Source organism: Athene noctua, chromosome 6 (genome assembly GCF_965140245.1).
Source record: "Athene noctua chromosome 6, bAthNoc1.hap1.1, whole genome shotgun sequence".
NCBI classification, from domain to species: Eukaryota; Metazoa; Chordata; class Aves; order Strigiformes; family Strigidae; genus Athene; species Athene noctua.
The window spans coordinates 45,842,607-45,868,686 of record NC_134042.1 but is presented as its reverse complement, the minus strand read 5'-3'; the positions used below and the strand labels follow the sequence as shown (position 1 = coordinate 45,868,686).

Genomic DNA, 26,080 nt, shown 5'->3' with positions numbered 1-26,080 from the left:
AATGGGCATTTAGCACAAGGATTTAAACAGTAAAACGTTGAGTTGACACACACCATAATGTAATGTTCCTTTCCCCTTTTATATTTTCAAAAACTTAAAGGGACAAAAAAAAAAAAAAATCACCCAAGTACAGAATCTCCATATTAAAATTATGATCTCCCTGCAGAAAGCTTCAATGACTTTCAGCAACAGGACACTCTGCAGGGTAACGCTAGTCAGCAATCACTCACTATTTTCCTACCACATCTGAGTCATACACAAGTAAGGTTTATGGCTTTCCTGGCCAAGGGGCATGAGGAAAACCCAAGGGCCACTAACCATCTCCTCAGCCCTGTCCCCCATGTGCAGGGCCATACAACCAGTTTGAAAGGCTTCAGGTTATTTTCTTCTCAAGAGGGAATTCTCTTTAAAAAACACTGCGAATCACCAGATATGAGTGGAACAATTCAAGTACCCAGCACCACTTCACACACTATAAAGACATCCACAGGGGACTGACAGATAGGACACAGGACCTAGGGAAACATAGGCTCTTCTGCAACGCAGCTGGAGGCCAGGCAAGCTACCAGAGAGTGACACTGCCCCAACTCCTCCTGCCTTACCCATCCACGAGCACAGGGCAGTAGCCAGGAGCAGCCCTTGTAGTAAGGGGATGCAGCAGGGAAGAGAATGGAGCCACACAGTGGAGCATACATCATCAACAAGCACACGGAAAGGAAACGTCATGTTTCCCATTGATGGGAAAGTAGAAACACCTTATTCTCAGTAACATACTTGCTCTATACATGTCTCTTTATATGGCAAAAAAATGTGAGGCAGTACTGCAAGTGAAAAATCATATGATTCTCCTTCACTCCATGGACAAGGAGACTGGATATGGTGGCTTCAAGTCATGAACCCTACTGTTGAAATTCAGCAGTTCCAACCCTGGCTAGAAGAGAGGGTGACGGGAAGAAATTAAGGTGCAGAAATTAAGTTTTTATTTCTGTCCCTGGCTGCCCTCTTCCTTACATCTCCATCATTTTCTCCTGTGGTACCAAATTGGAATGATCATGCAAGCCAAGCATTACCAAACACATGAACTATTTGGAAATAGATGCAAATAACATGGGGCAACAACAGCCACACCCAACTAAAGGCAGCAATTTTTTCATTAATAGATTGAAATTCTTCCAGCTAAAATCCACCCACCCAAAAGCATACCAATTTTAAAAATTCATTTTGAAATGAAGTGGGCAAGGCTTTTCGAAGACTTCAAGTCCAAGCAAATGTTTCATTAGGAAGCATTTCTTCACCAAGATTGTGGTCAAACACTGGAACAGGCTTTCTAGAGAGGTGGTTGATGCCCCAAGCCTGTCAGTGTTTAACAGGCATTTGGACAATGCCCTTAATAACATGCTTTAACTTTTGGTCAGCCCTAAAGTGGTCAGGCAGTTGGACTAGACGGTCATTGTAGGTCTCTTTCAACTGAAAATATTTTATTCAACCTTCTGTGAAGTAAGATCTTGGTGTCCTTTACCACGCACACACACACAAAAAAATAATCTAGTGAGATGAAACGAAGTAATTTGCTTTTGTAAATATTACATGTACTTTAACTGCGCAATTTAAAATCAATTTTTAATCTCTTATGTCCTTGTCACACTCAACACTTGAACAAAACAAATTTTGAATGCAACTGTACTTAATCAAAAGTAAAAGGTCAGTTACTAAAAAGAAAGTCCTTAACCGAAGAGTAATAGAAACTGGTTTTATTAACTTCCCTAACTAGAGCTCTAAAATTTTGTTGATTAAAGCCTAACTTCAAAAGTTAACTTTTTAATTGGCAACACAAGGGCCTGCTGGCTCCAGGAAGTTTTTAGTATGGGTCAAAAGATTGCTGAAGATCTGATTTTTCATTTCTGATAAAAAAGGAAGTCTTGCCCTTTTCCTTGCAAAGATAGACCTTGAAGTGTTAGTAGGGAAAAAAAATAATTTATCCATCAAAGGCTCTCATGGCGAAGTTATACAAAGCTTCCCAAGACAGTATGGAAGCCAACAGAGCCTGCTAATGCTCAAGAGGAAATTAGCTGAACTTCTCTTGCAAAGACCAGTAAGGCAGAAAGGCTCAGCAGCTGCTGCCTAATCCAGGATTAAAGAGAGCAGTTCCTGACTCCATCGCAGATTTTCTGGGTAACTTTGTGTCACAACCTCAGTTCTACACCTGGAAATGAAGATAAATACTCTCAACTTCCCTTACTGTGACATGAAAATAAACACATTAAACCAGGAGGCACTCAGATAGCTTGGCAATAAAGTACAAATACTGCAGACAAATAGGAAATAACAAAGCGCTGCCCCGTTCAGCGAGGAGATGCTGTTTTTTTTCCAAATCCTTCTTCCCTGCTGGGATCCTGCAATGCCTTCGTGATCTTCCCTCAAACAAAAGGGAGGTTCACAGGGCAGAGGAAGCAGATGAGGAAAAGTGCCTTTTGCTTTCCCACCCACCACAGGTTTACACATAAAAGACACCAAAGCACCAGACTTTCTCCTCTAAGTTTTCTGCTCCCAACTCTCAAATTTGAGGTTATTTTTCTTAGACATTTAGCAGAAAGGTTCTTCTGCAAACAACTCAGATGAGAGGCCTCAGTTGGCTGCCTCGGACTGACCCCAGGAGGACGCCATCTCCTTCCTCTGACTACACACAAAGCTGCTCAAGACCACCTGAATAACTTGGGCAACCTCAATCTGAGGAGGCTGGCCCAGCCATGGGTGGTGGGAAGGGCTCGGTGAGCCCCCAGCACCAAGACCGATCCGATTTACCAGAGGAGGAAAAAACCTGCCCTTAATTTACCTCCGGAAGCAAACAGAGGGATATTTACACAAGATAGTTGGTGAGGGAACTTTGTGAGGACTCTTCTCATATGGAAAAGTTTTTATTTACTATGCTCTAACAAGACAAGATTTGGTTTACAACTAAGGGTAGATTTTCCAGAGAGCTTCAAAGGAAAAGAATAAATAAATACAATTTTAAGAAGGGGGTGTGGGGGGGGATAAAAGACATTTATAATGTAAAATTTTGCTGTACAAAAACCCAGGTGGTAGCGTTTGAAACTCTTACAAACAAAACAGTGGACAGTTGTACAGTTTTTTCTAACAGCTGTGTACAGTAAAAAGGATTACAAACAGAATGAAAGGTTCCTTGATTAAAACAAACTGATATCCCACCTGGAAAATCCTGGCCAGGCTCTCATTGTTCTCGAGTGACCCTGGGGCAGCCACGGGTTACAGCCGAGCCCGTAAGTCACTCAAACACCATGCCCGGCTCTTCCCAAGTTCTCTCTCTCGGGAACGGCAGGACCAGCTAAAGAGCCCTTTGTTTCCATTCAAACATATGTAGGGGTGGAAAAGCTGTTCAAAACATTAAAAAGAAACAACTGAGGACTGTTACTATTCCAAGAAACAAATTAAGAGCCAAAGTCTGAAATGCCTGGAGGGCTGGCAGTGCCAGCTGAAGTCAGATGTCACTGGAAATGCTCAGCATCGCTCAGGCCCTGGGAGGAGGACAATCAGTTCCATCAAACCTGAGGGTTTAAAAATCTGTCTCCTTTAGATGTATTTTTTGCATTATATATTTACTTCTGACACTGATAATATAGACACATTTTCTAGAGAGAATAATACATTAAAGTTTTTATAGGTAGCTCATCAAAAGGATGAAACACTTCCCAAATTCAGCTAATAGCTAGTAAGGCATCTTCCCTCTAAAACATTAACACTGACAAGTAATATAAGCAAGGCAAATGAAAAGCTTTGTCAAAGTCGCTGCATTGTGGGGTTTTGTGTCAAATAAACTAAGAAAAACCATAAACTGATGTAAAATCGATCCAGATCTCAAACAACATATTAAACTTTCCAAAGAACTATAAATAAAAGCTGCACTTTAGATAAACTTTTATGTTCTCTAAGTTCTAGAACTATTTCTTCAGATTAAAAAAATTGTGTTACTGGAATATTCTGCATTTTTGCATTAATTAAACAACGCATAATAACCAAGGAGAACTTAATGTTTTCCTGTTTCAAGCTGAGGTTTATTCAGGCATAATTCAGACTGCACCAGTAGACTTGGCTACAATTTTCCGCACATTTTCAGAGGCTGGCTGGCGACACGTACATTATGAAAAGAGAAGAATAAGCAGATATCCATGTCAGATAAATACATTCCACTCCCTCAAACTGAACTCAATGCAGACACAATTAAATTCCATTTTCCCTCTCCAAATGCTTCCCACTCCTTTGGTTCTGCCCCTGGAGAGAACACATTTCTTGCCACTTCAGCCCTTGACTACATCCCACAGTACCTCCCCAGGCCACAAGCATACTTTGCTTCTTCTACCATAATATTTTTTAAGAAACACATTGCCTCCTACTTCAGAGACTAATCTGTTCCCAGATAATTCTTCTTGCCTCTACCATTCCTGAGTCACTTGACTAATTCACTTGGGCCACCCAATCCCAAGGTGCTGTCTCTGAGCTCTGAGGATGCTGCTGCCCATCACTACTTCTTCCATGTTATCTATTTCCACTAAAATACATTCACCAATCTTCATCTTTAACTTCCCTTTATAAAGACATTTGGGAGAAATTTAGAAGAGTTCTGCAACCAACACAATGACAATGAATACCTTACACTCAGTGAATCTACTCAGCAGTGTATATAAATCTTGAAGCGTTACAAATACTGTATGTCCTTCGTATAGTATATTATACAGCGTATTTCTCCTCTTCACATGCCATCCTCTGCTGGCTTCTCCAGAAGACTAAAACCAACTGCAAGCTTATTACACTGAACATGCATCTTCATTCTTGTTAAAGCATCTTACACATGGCCATCCTCCACCTGCTCTTGGTCCCTCTGGACCAAAGGCCCTGGGAACACGCCTGCCTCCTGTAGCACGTTTTTGTATTGCCAGATCTGGCTGGAAACAAATATAACACATTGATAATGATCATCATCATTAATCTAATCCATGGAGGCTTGAACATATTTTAATTTCAAAGGTCAGCAATATGCACCTGTGGCGCTCAGGTTTTCAAGTTTCTAATGAAAGGACAGAAAAGGAACTTCTATTTCAATGTTCAGAATCCACAATTTATTTGGAGTTTATCAAAACTACACTGGACTTTAAATACTTAAAAAAACCCCAAAAAACAACCCACAACCAAAAGACCACCACAAAGCAAAAACCCAAACAGCAGAACACAGACAGAAGCTGAACCACTCTCCCAACATAACACAGTTGATATTAAGAATTTAACTACAAAGTTAAGTAGATGGATTTTTTTAAAAAGCAGCACTAACAAAATTGAGCCACACAGTCATGCACTACCACTTCTTGATTCCCAGATGGCACAGTAACTGTGCAGATGAAGATAGAGTACTGTCTGATATCGATATAGAAAGACAGAGCCCACCTTTGCAGTTTTATTCGTACTTTACTCCTAGTATTTTATGTGAAGTATCACACAGGCTATTATCTCCATTTAACGAAAGAAGTTGGGAAATTAGTTTAGGTATTTATGAAGTGTCAACTAGACCAGCACACCTTTCTGAGATACATGTTGAAACACTTTAAAGGACATAAAACAAGGAAAAGATGTTTTATTTGCTAAAAAAGTTAGCCACACTTGGTGCACAGATGGCTGCTACATTACAATGTACCTAATTGCTACTATCACAAAGCACTGATTTAAGAATACTGAATATAGTTTCTGAAACTAAAAAAAAATATCACCTCAATCTTAAAAGGAAATCTAAGTTTTTCAACTGCTAAAAAACAGAATAAGAACAGCAATCTAGAAAAAGCATCAAATCAAATATATAGTGATGATATGCTTTAAAGCAGAAAACAACTAAACACAGAAGTAATCGTTTGATACTAAACTCAAAATTCCAGCAACTGAAATAAAACATAAAAGAAATAAAAATATATAAAACAAATACATTTGGACAGTCATCGGTATTTAAAGCTTACATGGATTTTAATTAAGTTCTACAAAATAAAAATAGAGATGGTGTAGGACAAGGAGTACTCACTTGCAAATCTGGCTTGTGTGCAGTCCCACCTCTAGCCACTGATTGTCTGTATGATCTTTGAGCAAATTTCAGAATTTATGAAATGCATTTTTTTCCCCAACTAAAACAGAGGTGATATTGTCCCTCCCACAAGCATTAAAAGAAGGAAATCCAAGTATCGTGATGGAAAACCTATTAGAACTCTAATCTGTTCTTTGATGCTGACACTGCAGGAGACTTGGGGTTATTTTCATTTGTTCTAAAAAAGTAAAACAAAACCAATAAAGAAATAAACCAAAAACAAGTAATCCCTAGCAAAGCATAGGAAAAGTGCATTCTTATATTAGAAGAAAATGTTGAGAGAGAAGAAATTTAGTTATTGAGAGGAGGTAGAGGAACATTTATAGCTCCTTGTAAATACTAAATATTGTACATTTTGAAAGGGAAAACTTTTACTTGAATCACAGGAAAAGCTCCCATTCACTTCATCATATACAACCAACCGTAACAAAGTTAGCTCCTAAACACTTACCTTTCCAAATTTTGAAACAAGGTCTAACTGGGATAGTTGATTTGCTAAAGGTATGTCTTTAGTTATTTAGTTATTTTAAATGTGAAAGGATACGAGGAGTTCCTTCTGTCCTACACACCAGGTAGAGACATGCAGCAATTACATGGGTCATCTTTCTCCCCCGAGTTAGGTGTTTGCTCACAGCCATCTTGAAAAAATTAAAGGCAGTATCCAAGCAATGTTGATTGAGTTGAAGCTGGTTTCCCAAGTGGTGAATCTGACGTTTCCCTAGAAAAATTAACAAGGAAAAAAAAAAATTGCTTAACAACTTTGTAGTTAACATGCTATTGGGTTGGGGCTTTTTTGGTGGTTTGGGGTTGGTTTTTTTTTAAGACAAAATTGAGGGGGTGGATTTTGTATTTCATCTCTGTGTGAAATACAGTAACCTCTCAAGTTCCAGGAATTATATATCCTCTGCTCCTCAGGACAAAAAAAAAAAAAAAAAAGCCTCGTTTTGGTTTGCTAGAATTGAAATATATACCATCAATGAGCCCTCTGGAAAACAAAGCTGCAAATATCAGCCCCAAAGAGGATCCAAAACATACTCAAGATTTCTCAGTCAAAAGATTATGCCCTCACCCCCCTCTTAATATTGTTTGACAATTAGCACGAATTTCTGAAAACCAGAGGTCATGGTGCGTTTGACGCTGACATGCAAACAGAGGAGACATTTTGCTGCAGCTCTCCAAGAAGAGATGAAGATTGCAGTTCCTCTGACCACAACCTAAGTCCACAAGGAAGGGAGCTCTGCTCCAGGCTCGCCCATCATCACCACCAATGGAAGGCACTTCCTTCCTCTGAACACTTTCACACCCAAGCCTTCAAGGCTTGGCTGCCAGACTGCTGAGATTCGCTTGTGGCTTCAGGAAAACAAATGTGCCTTCACCCTTAAATAAAATAATTTTTTAAAAAGTCTGGTTTGGATGATTCATGGCAGGAAGTGGTACAGCTGCTGGGACAGATGCAGGAAGCAAAGTCTGGGCTGTCCTTACAGCTCCGGCTTCGGAAGAGTGTGCTGAAGAGACAGCTTAAGAAAAAAAGATGGGGGAAGTCATGAGGAAAACAGAGCACTGAAGTTCCTCAGCATATGGGGTCAGATGACACATCAAGAAAAATCCTTTACTTCAATGTGCCAAGCAGATGTTTCCAGTACATCTATTTACAGGAAACACTCTTCTGTTCCCTTCAGAGATGTCATGAGTAGCTTTACTTAAGGGGCACGACGACTGCCACGCGCCTCTGTCACCACTGCTCACAGAAAGTCATGACGACCACACAATGCTTACCAGAACAACGCCAGCACCTGCACAGACGGCACATCTTAATTTTATGCAAATCCCTACACCATCCTCACTAATAACATGGTAAAAATGCTTAACCTCCTATGAGCTGTCTGCCAAAGACGTTGCTTCAATTCAGCTTTAATAAAAAGTGACTCCAGACACACAGCCAGGGTCATCAAGACTCCAGCCAAACAGGAGCTGCCACCAAGCAACAGCTTCTCCTTCACACACAAGTGGCAATTACTGCACTCACCAAGATCTCCTTCAAGGCACGTTGGTCAACAAGGTGTAACACATTTGGATGAAGAAGTAATGACAGAGGAAGGATATGTTACCTTTTGCAGGAGGTGTGGGTACAATAAGCTACTCAAGAGTAATCCAAAGCCCATTAAGTGAATATTTTTTCTACTACCATCAGTGGGCCCTGGACTGGTGCTCACCAGCCTCAAATACAAATAATGACATCTTCTCAAAACTAAGATATTAACTAGCACTCGCCCTCTCCTGAATTTTATTTCACACTCTACAACCTGTACGCTGAAGCAGGATCAAGACTTCTATGTCCCTAAGAAAGAAGCGGTTTGTACTCATCTGTGGGCCAAAAGAATGCACTTAGAATTGAGTACTAACATTTGTTTTTGCAGTGACAACAAAGCAGCTTCCCTGATCAACCCCTTCCCAAGCAAGTCCACTCCAAAGGCCACCGTGGATCAGCAGGGCTATGGAAAGCCACCTCCCCCTATCATTTAAGTTTCCTGTTTTATCTGGTTGTATTTTTCCATGCTTAGCTGCTGAGATAAAGACACCAATAACTGTCATCTGTAAAGATTTTAGGTACTCCATGTAGATGTACAAACATTTAAAAAAAAAAAAAGAGACACAATCATGCCCATATACCTCTCCCTTCGCTGCAGGGAGATGCAGACTGGAATCACGGCAGCAGCAAGTGCACAACATTCCCTATAAGTAAGATGGTCCAAATCAGTGTCCTCAAAGGCACAAAGGCAGCTAGTAACAAGAAACAATTTCAGCAATTTTAAGTGTTGTCTGAATTTTGCTTTTAAGTAAAGCTTTTGTAAAAGTAAAACTTTTGTAAAAACGGAGAACAGTGGCTCCTATGCTAAGGAAGAGCCACATACACGCCTGAATGCCTCTTGGAGTAATGGTGGAACCAGTATGCAGGGCCCACCTGGCTCCACAAGCACCAGGCTGGTGCAGGCTATCAAGGAAAAAGAGGTGATGAGAAAGCTTCTCAAGCCACCAGCACAGCTGTAGCTGATGCAGTCCTGAGTGGACACCAGAGAAGAGCCCAAATGAGCTGGAAATGCAGAATAAGAATAGGACAAACATCCATAAGACTTCTCCTCCAGCACTCCCCTGGCCTGTCCCCATTACGAGGTAATCTGCTTCAAGAACACCACTCTCACTCAGGACTTCACAACATACCAGGAGAGAAACAAAATAACATTGAAGAATATATTTGAAATTCATTTCTTTTGTGAACTATTTTTCCCACTGAGCTGGTCTCATCCCCAAGCTACCATTAATATTCTCTGAGTATTTAACCTTTTCTTAATTTAAAATGTTGAAATATAATTCATCATAATCCATCCTAGGTAAACAGTATGCTTGTTTGAGTAATATATGCTTTTTTAGCTAAACTCTTCATTCAGCATCAATATTTTAAAATGCAATTACTTTAGGGGTGACCAGTCACTGTCTACTGACAAATAGCAAAAGTGATCTAAGAGCACAGGAAGGTACTTGTCCACTTAGGAAATTCTATTTCTTTGAATGTCTTACTCAACCTTCAGCAGACCACCAAAGGCTTTAATTCTGTGTGTTAGTACCCCCTCAAGCTGCTTTATAGTATTATGTCAGTCATATAGTTTGTGGAAAAATAAGACAACTGTTACACTGCCATTGATCCCCAAAAAGAACAACTTAACACAGGACAAGAAGCATCTTAGAAGCTATGTGTATCTTGATGACTAAGTTGGTTTTGTCCTTATCTGTTACGAGAGAGAAAGAAATGTACTGCTTATAGCATCATCTAGGATAAATATTTATATTCTGTAATCAATTTCCTACTTACTAAAGAAAGATCAAAAGCTTTGTTGTTCCCTCATCACCACCCTCGCCCCCTGAATTTAACATGACAACAGAATTCTGGTTTTCTGTTTATCTTATATAACACTAAAAAAAAAAAAAAGCTGGAAAAGTTAGCATTAGCAATCATGCTTCTAGATTTCTCCACGGGGAACAGAATATACCTCGTACTCCTGTTTCCTTCACAGATTCAAGAAGCATCTCCATTCAAAAGGTAACTCCAAGAAAAGGCAAGTATTGGCTAAATGGTTCTTGCCCCAGGACTGCAGTACAGTACGGAACTGTCGTACAGTGCCCTCATCCCAGTCAGGTGACAACCAAAAGCATCTAATTTTGTGACTTCCAACCTTTTCAGCCAATTTCCCTAATCTGACATTTCAGGGCTCAAAAATGCATCTCTAATATTTTATTTAACTATAAATACAGCAATCTAATCTGTTGGTATCTGAAGAGCAGATGTTCTTACTTAGAGAAACTGGGCATAAGAAAATAACTGATTAAAATAAATTCTCTATCCAGTGCTTCAGTTACTGCTGACAAACGAACTGAGACCAAATTCCCATTCATACTGACAATCCTCAACATTAAAAGTCCTCATAACTGTGCAGTGGTAGCCACAAAGCTTGCTAAGCATTCAGACACCTTCTTGCGTGAGTGACCGCTCCCTCAGCAACATGGTCAGGGCAGGGAGGAGCCGCAGAGCGGCTGCAAGCGACAGGGCTGGGAAGATGAGCAATTCCCTCCAGCAAACCTACAATTCTGCATTATGTCTATCAGCCCTTGAACATATTCCCACTGCTCCTCGCTAGCTGGGTGGCATTTTATAACCTTCCATTTGCTGTTTATCTCCTGACTGTCTCTATCATTTGCTCTAGACTAACAGCGTGGCTTCAATCAGCCCTAACGGCTGCCTAATGCCCTTTCCACCAGTTTGACCATATGGTCCCAGTGTGCAGTGAGCTGCTTCAGCTATCTGCAAGAATACAACAAGCATTATGATCTCAGCCAAAACAGTGGGAATATCCAACATTACAATGCAATTTATTAGCAATCTGTTCAACTCAATATTCACCAGATTACACTGCAGTGTTACAAATGAATTGAACTGCTCTAGTGGATGGAAAAGAACTACCACACCTTTAAACCTTGCCCTGCTCTGGGTTATAAAACAGAAATCAAGACAACAGCTTCCTGACTTTCTTACCTATTTTCTCCAGTATAACAATTTTTTTAAAAGTTTGAGAGGGACACTACTCTAAAAACTTGCAAATGCTGTCTCAGTACTACAAAGGAATATTATTTCTGACTGTTCCACATGATAAGTATCGCACTTTTTTCTAAATGACTAAGCAAGAGTACAACATAAGACAAAATAAACAGGGGTAAAAACTCTCTTAGTAGGTGCATCTTTTATTAGTAATTTCCAAAAAGATTTGTCTCTTTTGGGCCTTACAGGTTTTTGACAGATCTTAGGATTTTATTTTTTAAAACCAAAAGAAGTAGAGCCTTTAAGGTCAAAGTTCTTGCTGCCCTTACAATTTAGCGATGGCATTAAAGTGGTGTCTGAATATCTTTGGCAAAAGGACAAGGAACAGTGTCTTTTTAAAAAGGCAGGACAAGCTCATCAGGAAGGTTACAAAAATCCTTCCCCTTCCCTCACCAGTAAAACTGTAAAATTACTCTCCTTTAAACAGCAAAAGAACAAGTCTAGAAACTAGCAAAGTTTTGCAACACATACGACACATACCAGGCAGTTCCCATTTATTTCTCAAAGGCTCATCATACCATTGGGGTGGACTGTGAGGCAGAGGAAAAAGAAAGAGAGAGAAAAGCCTGCATTTCTGTAAGCACCACAGAAAATCAAGTTCCCAGGCTACCAAGTAGTAAAAAGTTTATCACGCTCCTGAATCTGCATCTAAAAACAAAAGGCCCTTTTCAGTTTTCAGTTCCAAGCCTACTAAAAAAAAAAGTGTTTCTATCCATCTACTCCCAGCATGCTGAAAGAAACACCATCATCTTCTCAACTGATGCCAACCTCAATGCTTTGAACTGGCACGTAAGACCTGAACATGTCAGTTCAGATAAGACCACTGAATGCTACTATCCTTTTATTTCAGAAAATTTCTGTTGTTTTGATGGAGGAAACAGTAGTTATTACAAAACATGTAGGCTAGAAATCACTGTCACAAAGATAGATTTGCAGAAAATCTTGATAATATTAAATGCTTACCCAAGAGGCAGTTGATAGCAAAACTGCAGCTTAAGTTATAATAAGAACAAAACAGAAAAGGGGGGGGAAAATCAGATCCATTCTTTACAAGCAATTTTCTTTCTTCTATGATCTTGTTACTACAGAAACATCTTGTTCTGTTCCCCTATTCACGAGGAAGCATAACTTTTTTTGGATCCCTTTAAAGTCAGTAATGTCAAGCAGCTACAGATATATATTACTCTCATCTGGCTTCTGCCTCCTCATCTTCAACCCTCCCCTCAGACTGACATAAACTGTAACACTGCTATTTCAAAGTAATACTTTTCAGTACAAAGCATAAGTTTCCAGGGAAATAACAGGCAGTACACAGACAGAGCTTAAATGAATTGTTATTACGATACTAAATTGCATCATCAAAATCCAGGCATACAGATTTTCCCCCCTTTCTGCAATTTGCTTGAGGGGCCCTGGAAACTAGCACCACCTGAATCTGTCAATGGTGTCATGTTAACAGCATTTTTTTTTTTTTTTTTTTCCAAAAAGGATTGTTATGGTAACAAACACTAGATTCTATTAAAAGAAACGTTTTGGATGGTTTTTACTTGGGTATTCATTTCCAGAATTTGAATTACTTTACTGAATTTTACATGCAGATTTTATTCTACATTTGGGTTTTCACTCCTTTTCTTTCTTTGAAAAGGCTTCCCAAAAGAACTCCCAAAAAAGGGGAAAAAAGAGGAGTTTTGATATGTGGGCATCCCTCCATGCTCTTCATATCTTTCAATTTCAACAAGTCCCAGATCAAGGCCTGAATGAATTTCCTGCTCTTAGTTCCATGCCAGGCTTCTATGTTATTTGTATTACAAATAAGTAAAATAAACAAACAAAGCCACAACAGGGAAAGTCCAGGAATATCAGTATGATACTCTTATGAGATACTCTTATGAAGTCTGGTCCCAGAAGCCTAATCAAGGGTACAGTCCCATGATCAAAGAAGAAAACATTTAACGCCCAAACAATGGGGGGAGGCAGGGAGGAAATCAAAGTGATGGCTGCAGCGATCACACCGTGCATTTCCAGCAACACACACAATACCACGAGAAGCAGCTTCATCTCTGCGAGCCTGTAATGAAAAAGGCCAACGACCAGTAAAGGTAGCAGCACAGCAGGACATTACAGCAGTGCTGACCCAGCATAATAACAACTTGAATTTTATTAAGGATAGCTAAGAATTATACCCAGTAACATCTAACTGCCTATGAGAAAAGTGATGAATGTGCTGGCTTCATCCCCACGCTCTGCCTAACTTCTACCTAGCCCCAAAACTCCACTTCACCACCACCTAATTGTGGGTGTACCCCACATCCCCAGACCCCTGCTCTTCCACAGAACTCCCCAGTTCTTCCATGGGATGTGCCTGTCCAAGGGCTAAGCAACACCGAGTCTGTGCATGCTCTGTCCCCTTCTGACTGATGCCTCCCATGAGGGTGTCCTCCCTGTGTCACCTGGCAGACCTCCTTCGGGGACTGCCTAAGCAGTCAACTGCTCTGTTCCTGTTATCTCAGCAAACAAAAACAGTTTCTGGCTCTTTCCCTGTGATATTCCACCAGCTGCACCAGCACAACTGTTCATGGGGATGCACGGAAAACCAAACCCGTAAACTGATCCTTGTTAAAAATAACCTTGTGATATAAAAAAAAGACTTAATCCAGACCTGTTTACTGAAGGATTGATGCCTCCACTTTATCTACTTAGGGCCAGAACCAGACTATCTCAGCACAGAGACCTGTATTCAATTTCTCTGTCTGCTGACAACAATCCAACCCATCCATTTTGCCTCCCATGAGAGTGCCCCAGCTACCAGGTGCAGCTCCCCATCTCTCCTGGTAAAGCCCTTCTTTCACATGTCAAATGTTCATTTGTTCATTCATTCAGCTAAAGAGAACTAGCATGCAACTTTAAGATTAATGACCTAAAAATCCAGATAGTGGTCTGTACCCCAACCATTTCTTAAATATTTGATACTAAGCTACTTTTCTTTCACCTAGAAAATTTGCTTGTTAATGTCTCTTCCCAGCATTTATCTGTACTTCTGTAAGTAGTCATTCCACCAAAACTGGCCCTTGTATTCCATTAATGCCAAAGCAGGCCTGCAAAGCGCCCACTTAACTTCCCCCACCCCCCTCCTCAAGCACTTCTTCCATTCCCTGATTATATGATACCACTCCCACATGGGCAGCTTCTTTGCATATACAGCAACTGGCCATCTGAATTAATTTGCCTTACCCACTCTGAAAAATTTGGCATCATAAGCAGTTCCTCTGACTTTCTGCATTCAGTTCCTGGAATTCTGCTTCCCTTGCAGGTGGTATTTCTACTGCTTCCATTGAATTCACATTATCCATCTAACTGCTACCCCCGCTTCAACAACAGACTAGAAGCCATACGGTTCATTCATGGGCTGTGCCTAATCTATTGCTAATCTTGTCCCACCATCCTCAGACAGCCGCATGTTCGCTTCTTATCCTTGCTTAAATATTTTTTTTTTTTTTAATACAGCTGAAGAACTTCATGCTAATGAAGTCCTAACTGAACTTCCTTTCTGGTGTCAAGAGCTGGAAAACCACAGTCAATGCTGACATTAAAACAATGGCAAAAAACCCAGTCTGTTGATTCACTAGCATCCAAAGGTATTGGATCACGACTGTTTTAAGTCAAGCTGAAGCCCAAGCTGTTGCTGCAGACAGCATTCCCATCTCTGGTATGACATTTACGGGGCAGCATGCAGATACAGATGAGGAAACTTGCTCTACTGAAAATCAGCCCAAACAACAAAAACTTCAATTTTCAGTTGGACCACTTCCCTCATGTAACTCAACAAGCAGCCTCCCAAGCCCTAACGGCGGCAGAATGTGTCTGGGGTGAGGAGGAATGCTGTCAGCAGCAGTGTACACGTGGATTGACTTAAATCAAATGTGAGACTGTAGCCTAAATGGGTCAAAGAGAAAAGCACACACTATCCCTACGTTTCCTCCTGCTTCCCTGCTACTGCTCCCAGCCCTCGCCACTCCTCTCACACAAGCGAGCTTACGCAGAAGTCTGACTTACAGTTTAAACAATGCTAGCATGTTCATTAGTTGTTTGTATATCAGAATGCTTCAGGTCGTTTAAGATTAATTTTGGAAGGAAGCAAATATGGACTGGTTTATATCCAAAAAGTTTTGTCAACTCAATTTTTTACTCACGTAAGATTTGCAGCTGTTTCAAAGTCGAAACAGCTGGAAGGCTACGCTACTGGCAGGAACTGTGAGCACTTGTATGATTAATGTAGCATAACCCTTACCTATCTGATGTTAAGGGAATTGGAAAGAAAAATTTAAGATACTAAGAACTTTTAGCTAGTGGTAGCTTTTGAGCATGCAGGATTTCCTCCTGAAAGCACCATCAGTTAGGCTTTGCTTTAATCTTCCTCTGTTTTGTTTGGACAGTGCTTTTTTTTTTAAATTACATTTTAAGTGACAGTTATTCTTAGAGATTTTTCTGTATGTATATACATGTAAAGCTTTTCCCCCACACTTATCAATTACCAATTGTTACTCTTGTCACAACAAGAAATGAAACATTCCTGCTGTCACACAGCATTAGTGCTGATCCAAGCACTACTTTCAACCATCCAAAATCATTTCTACATCACTGCAAGAAAAAAAAAAAAAGATTTGCTCATGACATAATCAGGCGGTTTTGAAAAGATCACTTTTAAAAGTTTAAAACCCCGTAATTCTAGCATTATAAGAGAGATCACAACTTGTTTCATACCTACAAAGAAAAAAGCATTTAACTAACAAGCAACTGTCATCAATCTACACAGCCAGAAAAATTCAATAATACAGAACAATATAGGAAAAAATAGTTCTGTTGCTATTGGTAAAAGTTATCAAAAATCTTTAAAACAAAACAAAAATGAGGACTAAACACAAAAGGATCCATTGCTGCAGTGGAAAACTTTACAGATGCAAACGGGCATATAAATCAGTGCAGTGTTATCTGCTCGCTGACAGCACGTTCTAGTGCCTTCCCTGCAGATCAGGGCTTTTGCAAAGCAAAGAGAGTGAAAACTGACAGGAGCCATTTTTCAGAGTCTTGCGGACACCACAGAAGCAGCCAGGAGCCCCAGGACTCGAGGTGCTTTGCATGAACGAGGAGGATGCAGGAGCTGAAAGTATCCCCTGGCCAGAACTGTCACTGAGGCCCAGGGGACAGGGACCAGAGCAGAAGTAATTGAGTTACCGCAGCTGAACAATTACCACTTCTCAGCTGCACTGCAGTGACTATTAGCTAAGGTCACACATATTAAAGTTTTTTTTTAAAATTAAAAAGACTCTTCGTGTTTAATCCACTTTCTCTACTATAAAAGCTGACAGTCCAGCCTTTCCCTGCCAAGATGCTTCTGCATATCTCTCTGTGAACCTTCCCTACTTTCCTGGTCCACCTCTGACACTTAGCTTTTATAGCACGTCTGAGAATTTACTTGTCCTCAGACACATGTAGACCAATTTCCCTCCCCTAGAGTTCAGCCCTGCTCCTCTGCACGCCAGTTGTTCTGTCAAAATACAACTGTTAGTGTTAAGTCATTTCCACTCTCCATCATCCGACTGTGTAGGCAGGAAAGACCTTACTGACAGAGACTAATACCCTCTCTGCTCTCAACCTGTACTTGACTTCAGGTTGCTGCTGGGTCTTCAGGTCTGAAAAAGGCCTGTGAGCCCAAAGCTACTCTCAGGTTATGGTTCTAGGTTGGGGTTTTTTTCCCCCCTTCCTTCTTCCCTAATTCTATGTGCAGATCTATAATAAAAGGGCACACTCTCTCCATCCAGACTTCACCCGATTGCCAGTCAAAGAAGTAATGACACAGTAATTCCAATAGTAAAAATTTCCTAAATATCAACTAATTGGCACATCTGTTAATGCATCTCAAAAAAAATGGAAATATGGTGAGAAAGCATCAAGGAAAAAAAGGATGCAGAGAGAAGTAGTTGAGGGGGTGAAGAAAAAGAGGCAGTTATTAAAGATATCAAAGGGATATCTTTATAAAACATGATCTAAAAATGGAAGCAGAGAGAAGAGAAATCAAACTGGGGAAGTCAGAGACGTTACAAAAGCAAGTAAAATTGTATTAGGTTAATAGTTAAGGTATTTTTATATGAAGCTGACAAGAGTGGTCAAATACTTCTTCCTTTATAGAGAAGGGATAAGAAACCTGGCAGTCAGGTAAGCGAGCATCAGTCTTTATCCAGGCTGCATGAATGAAATTCTGCCCTTAGTTTGTCCCTGGCAGATGAGTCCATCACCTACAGATAACAAGCAGTATGAATCTAAGGGGGCTGCTCTCCTTTACTGCTACAAAAGGCCTGTTTAGATCAGAGCTGCAACCGCCCCTCAGAATTTTATCTGCGCACTGGCCATAGACGATGGGAGAAGTTATGCACAGAGCTTTGGCCTCAACTTTTGCATCTACTTCCTTTTTAAACTAAAAATAAGTGAATCTCAACTAAACAGTGTAGCAAATCAGTTAAACTATTTATCAAGCCAGTCTCTTGTGCTGTCTAGTTCGGCTTGGAGTTCAAAGAAGAATTATGTTTAAAGACAGAATGCACGTATTTCAGGAACAACCTTATATAAGGTTATTGTAAACAATAACATTTATATAAAAGTCAGATGTACAGACTGTTAAAGAATTAAAATTACAATACCATCCATGTATTTCTACAGAGCTAACGTGGACCTCTTAGAAAGTATTCGGCAAATTTGAATAATTTTATGTGTATGTTTGTGAAAACTTCCATTTATTTGAAGCTACTCTTTACATACAGGATGCCATCAGAATGTTTTGGGAGAATGGAATTCTAACTAGACTTTGGGCTCCTCCTGGAGAGCCCTGATCACCCTAGAGAGAGATGGAGAGCATGTCAGGGGGATAAGGGGTGGGTGTTTAAAGACCCAGAGATTGAATTTATAGCCTTCACCAAATTACCAAATGTGATTTCTTAAGAGAAGAGCAGAAGATCACTATATTTCTAGAAGACAATGGAACTTTAGGCCATAAATAGATAGAAGTGCAAGTTCATGCTTAAGGACTCATAACGTAAAATTAAAGGAAAATGTAAGCACCATGTTAACGGGAACAAAACTCATTGGACCTCATAATAGTTTCCCAAGGGAACTGGTGGAAACTCCCACTGCTCGGAACATATGAATCCAGGAAGGGCAAAACACAAAAAAATGCATGATATGGATGATTCCACATAAGAAAAATGGGCTAAGATGATTTACTGGATTAAAGTAAGTTCTTATGCTTTTGCAAAACTGTAAGCTTAAGAGAGGCTGCTTTGCATGACAGAATCATTATGTATACTGAATGTACAGAACAGGGGAAAGAAACCCCCCACCCTTTCCTCCCTAAACAGTCATCTCTGCTGACTCGGTACAACAACCTTCCAGCCTGCTCAGTTTGGCAGCAGAACAATACAGACCCAACCTCAGACAGACCAACCTGACCTGGACAGCAAAGATCCAACTACTCAAGTTCCCACTTCTTAATTTTTTTTTTCCACCCCGTAGTCACCACTCCATTCCATTTTCCTAAATTTTGTATTAGCCATACACTCCACAAAAAAAATCTCAATACTTGTTCATGTAACAATGTCTAAGAAATTTTGTCCATAACCAAATCTTTAGATACCAACTTCCTTTGCTCTTCTAGATGATCCACTTGGCACCAGTGTGCCAGGCCTTAGTAGTTAAAGAAAATTTTGGGTAAGCACAATTACATTTTTCTGTTCTTTATGTGCTAAACCTCAAAGATCAATTACAACAGGGTTTCTTCTGTGTAGCATGACTCCAAGATAGGATGTGAGATCATCCATTAAACATACATATCCAAGGCTAGATGCATTATTAATTCATTTTCCCCTAGGTAATATGGCATGGTGAAAAATAGATACCAGAGAACATACTGACTAAAGACTTAAACAGAAATCAGTGGATTTATGTGATGATTGCTATGCAGCAACCTAACGGATCTCATTAAAGGAGACATGGATTCTTCTCCCCTGATACTGTCACTCCTCCTACAGAATAGACATTGATGTTCAACACAAGGAAGAATATTGATTGCAACATACCTCAGAAATAGTTCTTACACCAGTTGTGAGAATGATGTATCTGAATTTAATAATGCCCGAGTCTGACTACAGACAGGTCTCAACTTCATAGCATTTTTCTGACAGTGTTTGGAAAAAATATCTTTTTTAAAATAAGTTGGCTATAAAACACTACCTGCCTCAGAGTTTCAATTAGTTAGGTGCTGTAAACATCGAAATGAGTTTTTACTGTTGCCATCTTTGACTTTGTGGAGCTGCAATCAAGGAAGCTGCCCTAAGGAATTGCTTAACATCAGCATCATCTCAAACTTAACTAACATATTGTTACAGTAGAATCCATAGAGTAAATTCTATTTACTGACCTCTTAAGATCCACAAGAATAAACAAACACTTCAACCAACTGCTTGCCTCAGACTTGTTTATGCTACAAGCAGCTCCTCACTGAAAACCTCAGAAGTTCTATTGTTACATTCATCAACCTCAAGGACCATGCTTTTCCTCTGCAAAACAATTCTAATCTGGCCCTTACTCCTTCCTACCTTTTGTATCTTACTCTTAAGTGTTAGGGAAAGCAGACAGGCAGTTGAAATTCAGCCTAGCTTTGCATAAGATGACCTTATGTCCACATACCCATGGCCCTGGCCACTAAAACAGGAACAGAACAGACTGAGGTTAACATTAACAGCAGGGACAGGGAAGGGATCTGAGCCCTGTACTCGGCACTGGTGAGGCCGCCCCTCGATTCCTGTGTTCAGTTTTGGGCCCCTCACCCCAAAAAGGCCATTGAATGACTCGAGCGTGTCCAGAGAAGGGCAACGGAGCTGGGGCAGGGTCTGGAGCACAGGTCTGCTGGGGAGCGGCTGGGGGAACTGGGGGGGTTTAGTCTGGAGAAGAGGAGGCTGAGGGGAGACCTCATCGCCCTCTACAGCTCCCTGACAGGAGGGTGCAGAGAGCTGGGGATGAGTCTCTTGAGCCAAGTAACAATCGACAGGACAAGAGGGAATGGCCTCAAGTTGCACCAGGGAAGGTTTAGACTGGATATTAGGAAGCATTTCTTTACAGAAGGGGTTGTTGGGCGTTGGAATGGGCTGCCCAGGGCAGGGGGGGAGTCCCCATCCCTGGAGGGGTTTAGGACTAAGGCTGACATAACACTGAGGGATATGGCAGAATTGAGAACGGTCAGTGTGAGGTTAATGGTTGGACTGGATGATCTTCAAGGTCTTTTCCAACCGAGATGGATTCTGTGATTTCTGCAGGGCCCAATGCCATCCTACTACATTATCATACAAAAAGAAGTATAGGTGCCGCTTTGTTTAATCCATCTTAAATTACCATAAGCATTCAACTTCTATGGGAAGCCATGCTCCTATACAAAGGAATCTAAACTTGGCACAAGCAAACATTTCTGAGGACTCCGAATCAACTGTGGTTTTAGCTTCTGGTAACTATGCCTCTTACTACTTTGAAGTAACAGCACTCAAACGTCAACGTTTTATTCCAAGTGGCTATTATGATGTTGTCCCCCTTTTATGCTTTCTACGGACTAAATCAGGAATGGATATCTGACGTAAGGATCTTTCTTCTTAGCTTAATAGCAAGGAAGTGCATCTGGAGGAGACTGAAAACCACACACTATTCTCTCATTGAACCATGGAGGCAGGTGGCAGTCCTTCACTTCAGCTGTAAGATGCAGAAGAGACTACCTACTCCAAATGTACTCTTTGAAGAACTTGATTTTTTGTTTCCATGTCACCACTTACACTCCCTTATGCTCATCTTTATCTTCTGCTGAAGCTTTCTTAGGATTATATTTCATATTTAATATTCACTGTCACTGTAATCCCACAACTTGACTTTCCTGGCACAACAAATCAGTGTTTCTCAAATCCAAAACAACCTCAAAGCTTTTTTTCCTCTGTGTCAAAGAGCTTGATCAACATCAAGTTTCCTTTTCTTCTTAAAGCTGGTATCAAACACTGCAATGATCTCAGAATGTAATTTGTTGTATATGTCAGATCAAAAAGTAAAAGAGCAGAGTTACAGGAAAACAAAACTATCCACACATACAGTAGGAAAACTGTCTAATCAGTGGCAAAAAGAACATGCGAGCACCACTATAATCCTTCAGAAAGAAAATTATTTCTACTCCCAGTTCTCCAGGATCTGAAATAGCGTGCAAAGTACCCTTGAGGAGATCATTTGCCATCAAGGAATGGTAGACTCACCATGGACCGACAATGGAAAGAGACAGAAGTATGTTTACGATCCACAGGATGTCTAACAACTTTATTTTGACCAAAGCTACAGATACCCATTTGCTCTCAAGAAAGAAGCTGGCAGCAAGTAAGAGTTAACTTTTAGTATAGGGCCAGCTGGAATAACACAGACCACTCAGACAACAAACGTCACCTCACAAGCACCCTGGATTTGTTCCAAAACTCACTTGAAAAGTGGTATTCTTTCTTGACACGCTCAAGGACCGATTCAGCTTGCACCAGAAACAGTAGGGGTTTTTTTTTTCCCTAGAGCATGTTAGGAACCATACTTTCTAAATCTACTTTGAGATGATTTTGAATAGTCTCAATATACACATTTTCCCACAGTATCACTAAGCAAGTCTGTAAATTATTTTCCTTGTATTTAAGTTTAAAAACAAAGATTTTACGTAGGTAAAAGTGTCAGATTATTTCCCCACCTCCCAAAAGAAAGAACCCTTTAGATACAAATACATTTTAAAGTGGAAAGGGACTGTATTTGCAAAGCTACTCACTCACATTAGTACTGCTATGAAATCACTTAAAAGATTTCAGCTGACATTCAATAATTTTATTTCTAGCTATTTCCCTGAGCTCTTAGAGTTTCCACGGTCAGGGAAGTAAGCAAATATAACACCTGCTTGGATTTGGCAAGCTGCATGGGGCTCAGAATACTAAGGCAATCCCTCTAAAATCTCCCTCATTTACAGATGCCAATTTGCTGACGATAGGAAGATAGTTGCGCTCACCTTCAGAAATGAGGATGAATTTGGATTAGCAAATACTGAGGATTCATCTCACATTTAAAATGGAGTCTGGTAGAGAGGAGTGAATGATAAACTAAGAGCTATTACTGATTTACTGCTTTTTCATATAAAGCCTGCTTTCCTCACTTCACTCCACAGCAAACCTAGGGTAAGAAATAAGAGAGAACACTCAAAAACCTCAGTCTGAAGACTAGGTACAACTGGAACAGCTGGGCCTGTACTTTTTATCATTTTTATTCTGTAGGAGCATTTTCCTGATCTTTCAGTGATTAGAAGAAATCTACTTTCTTCTTTTATAACCAATCAGGTATCACAGAGGACGAATTTACCAGACACAGTTGAAAGGGGAAATCTGACATCCCCCATCCATCCCACCACCATCCCTTGCACCAGCTCACAGTGCTCTTCAGATTTTGTGCTGAGCCACAAACCAAGGAAAACAGACAAAGCCATCGGTTTTCCCACAGACATCAACCAGAGCAAGGAGGAGAAGCGAGACAAGCACTAGCAAGAAGTACAGCAGCAAGCCTTGAGAGCTGTTCATCAGTAACATGCAACTCCTCTGATTTGTCTAAGATCCTACATAGAGTTTGGAAGCAGTTTACACCTGTCCATGTGCTCCCCCAAACATGCAGTATATATATTCCATAAGTAAAGACATGAATCTCCTAACTTGATTTAGTAAGTGTCTTTTCCCATGCAAAAGGATTTCTGTGCATTTATCTAAGCTTGCATGTATATGCACACATGCCCAAAGGAACCAGAAATGCCTTTCTGCTCCAAGTGGCTCTGCAAAACCCTGAAACTAAGTACCAGGATGACTACTAAGGAAAATCACCCATGCTTTAGCACCCATGCTACCACACAACAGTGTGGCTGGAGACTCTACAGTGTTTATATCTCCCTTTTAGGCAAGATACTGTGATGCTTTCTAAAAAGGAAGAGCATGGAAGATGGCTGCGTTTTATACATCAATTTTGCAAGGACACGAAGCAAGCAACCTTCGGGTTCAATATGTTCTACACTGCTATCAGAAAAACCCCTCAGACCAGACATAACGACCAGTGTCTGGAGAGTAACCCATTCTCAGAAATTCATCCTTAAATGGATTACAAAGCAAAGTGCAAACTACTAAACCTTATACAGCTCCCTTTGTAGCAATACTAACTTCATAATTCCTACCATAAAAATGCATGAAATGCTTTCTCTGAATATTGATTTATAAAAGCAGTCAAACAGCACACCGAAGGTACAATATAAAGGTATATAAATATATAAGGTACAATATATTCATATACATTCCCTCTAGAATGACAATCATACAGGAGAACATGTGCATCTAATTCCTTTACATGAACCCTGCTCTCTATATACCCCCAGAAACTGGAACTAGGATCCTAAACTGCTTTCTTAATATTATGCATGTCATAATATACTACCCAAAAGTACTGCTAATCAGCTGTGTGTCTTTTGAACACATACAGGAAGAACATACAGCTTTCTTCTAAACATCCCATTCCTAATTGATTTTATTTAAAAATCATTTATATGCTCATTAGCATAATATAATTTCTTAGGGAGTCATGCATTTTAATATAATGAGCCACTTGTTTTGTTGCATCCAGTACTGAAGACCTTTCTTTGAAGAAAGATCCATGTTTGATTTTTGTATTGTTCAAACTTGAGAAACCTCATTGGGTTGAAAATGCAGGAATCATCTGAAATTACCTGAAACAGCTAAACAGTAAATTACCTTTTCACTTAATTTATGCTGTGTTTGTTTGGAACAGCTTTGTTAGAACAGCATGAAGGTTTTAAATCTAGGTGATTAAAGCCATACTTGTAGGTACATATTTGGAATCCCGGTCAATAATGCTCAGCAAACACAGCTCCCACTGACATCCAAAGGAGGTCTAAAGAGCATAGCTCAAAACCAGGTTTAAGCCTAACACAACTCCTTGCCACACCGCTGGCAGTCCTTACTCACAATGGAGCCTGGGTTCAAGGAGACCAGGCTGGACTTCTGTCTCTACTTACTGTGTCATTTGCTTATAATTTCTATTAGAAAACAAAGTTAAAAAAACAAACATGGAAACAACTCATTTTTCAAGTATCACATTCTCAGTGTAGGAAGTTACATCTAAAATTATAGCAATAATAATTGCCTTCAGGAGAGGTATGCATTTGATATCTCTTCTTCCCTCCCGTAACTGCTTAAACTTCCTTCATTTCTACCTACATGGTTGATGGTACTTAGTCGTCTTTATTGTCCAAAATTATTTGAGTACAGAGAGGGGAAAAAAAAAAAATAAATCTTCATCCAAAGGAACAGCTCACAACTTTAAACTCATGATTTCCCATTCCACAATTTATCCAGAAATAGCCAGTTTTGTAAAGCCTTGGGAAAAAAAGCAACTTTCTTTACAACTCTAATTACTGTATAACTGTTGAGGGGAAAAAATGACTTTATGTTTTTATGTATCATCTAAGGTGGTTTTTTTTTTCCTAACTAAGGGGAAGACGATTACATTTACTGAAGACATTAAAAAGAAGCTGTGTGTTAGGAGCCTGGGTGTTTTTTTTGGGGGGGGGGGTGTGGTGTGGTGTGGTAAAGAGCCTTCTTCCAGAGCAGGCTGGAGTTCTTGCCCTTCAAAACTGGCAAGGTTAAAGTAAATGTCATTTGTGAAATGAATGTTCAGTTTATGTTATGTTCAGCTTATGAGGAGACATCACACTTCAACTTTCCACCTTTGATAAAACAGTACCTGCATGTTACCCTCCTTCATTACTTAATGCAAGCCTTCATAAACTCATCACCCAAGAAGGAATCATGTAGGCTACATCCTAGATATGATCCCACGCACCCAGCATCCAACCTCCTAAATTATCCCATAGGCCATTTTTACATCAGAGATGGTCATAAACTATGTGTGGGAAATTCTACGCTGAGCAGCTAGCAGAAGAGCAAACCCCAAATTTTCAGGAAAGTTCTACTTTAAAGACATGATTAAAGAAAGAAATTCTCTTTCTCACCACTCCTCCCATGAAATTACAGTTGAATAACAATGACAATGGCAGAATTTAAAGTTACTTTCAAAGTGTTTTAAGCAGTGTGTAACAGCACCACCTGGTGAGCAAAGCTGTACAGTATTTTTAAGATACCCACTAAATTAAGGCATAGTAATCAGCAGAGAACAGATTTTAATTCTGGTGGTGTATAATTTGGCATTTTTTCCATTAAAAATACATGTAATTTGTACCAGTAAATACTAACATTTTGTGATTCTGTTAAAAAAAGAATCAAACTCCTCAGAGCTAGCATCAGCCAACTTCTACCAGTAAATGGCAAAAGCTCTTGACACAGCAACAGCCTGTTTAGTAAAATTCAGTAAATTCTTCAAATGTTTTAACACAGAAGGTTAATGAACAGTTTGCTCAAATGTTTGGTTTGTAGTTCATAGAGATGGAAAGGCAATCTCAGAATCAGAAACAGCCAAGCCTAGGCTAATAAAATATCTTAAAAAAAAAAAATCAAACTGGGTGTCATGTATGTTGTATATTCAGAACTGATTAATATATAAACAGAATTAGCATTTTGGTCCTATCATTAAGAATTTTACTGCTGTTCCAGCAAAGTATCGCAGAATATCTAACACGCTTTGCTGGC

The 26,080-nt window shown here is 39.9% G+C and overlaps 1 protein-coding gene across 3 annotated transcripts in view; it reads right to left on the bottom strand.

Moving 5' to 3' along the window:
- Positions 1-26,080, bottom strand: part of BRF1 (BRF1 general transcription factor IIIB subunit) — a 176,941-nt gene that overhangs the window by 125,169 nt on the left and 25,692 nt on the right. For all 3 annotated transcript variants that reach the window (XR_012633819.1, XM_074908855.1, XM_074908856.1), the window contains exon 3: positions 6,681-6,854. Coding sequence is in view for 2 of the 3 variants with exons in the window: in XM_074908855.1 (XP_074764956.1) it covers positions 6,681-6,854 (174 nt within the window). In the remaining variant the exon portion in view is untranslated. The remainder of the gene's footprint in view (positions 1-6,680; positions 6,855-26,080) is intronic.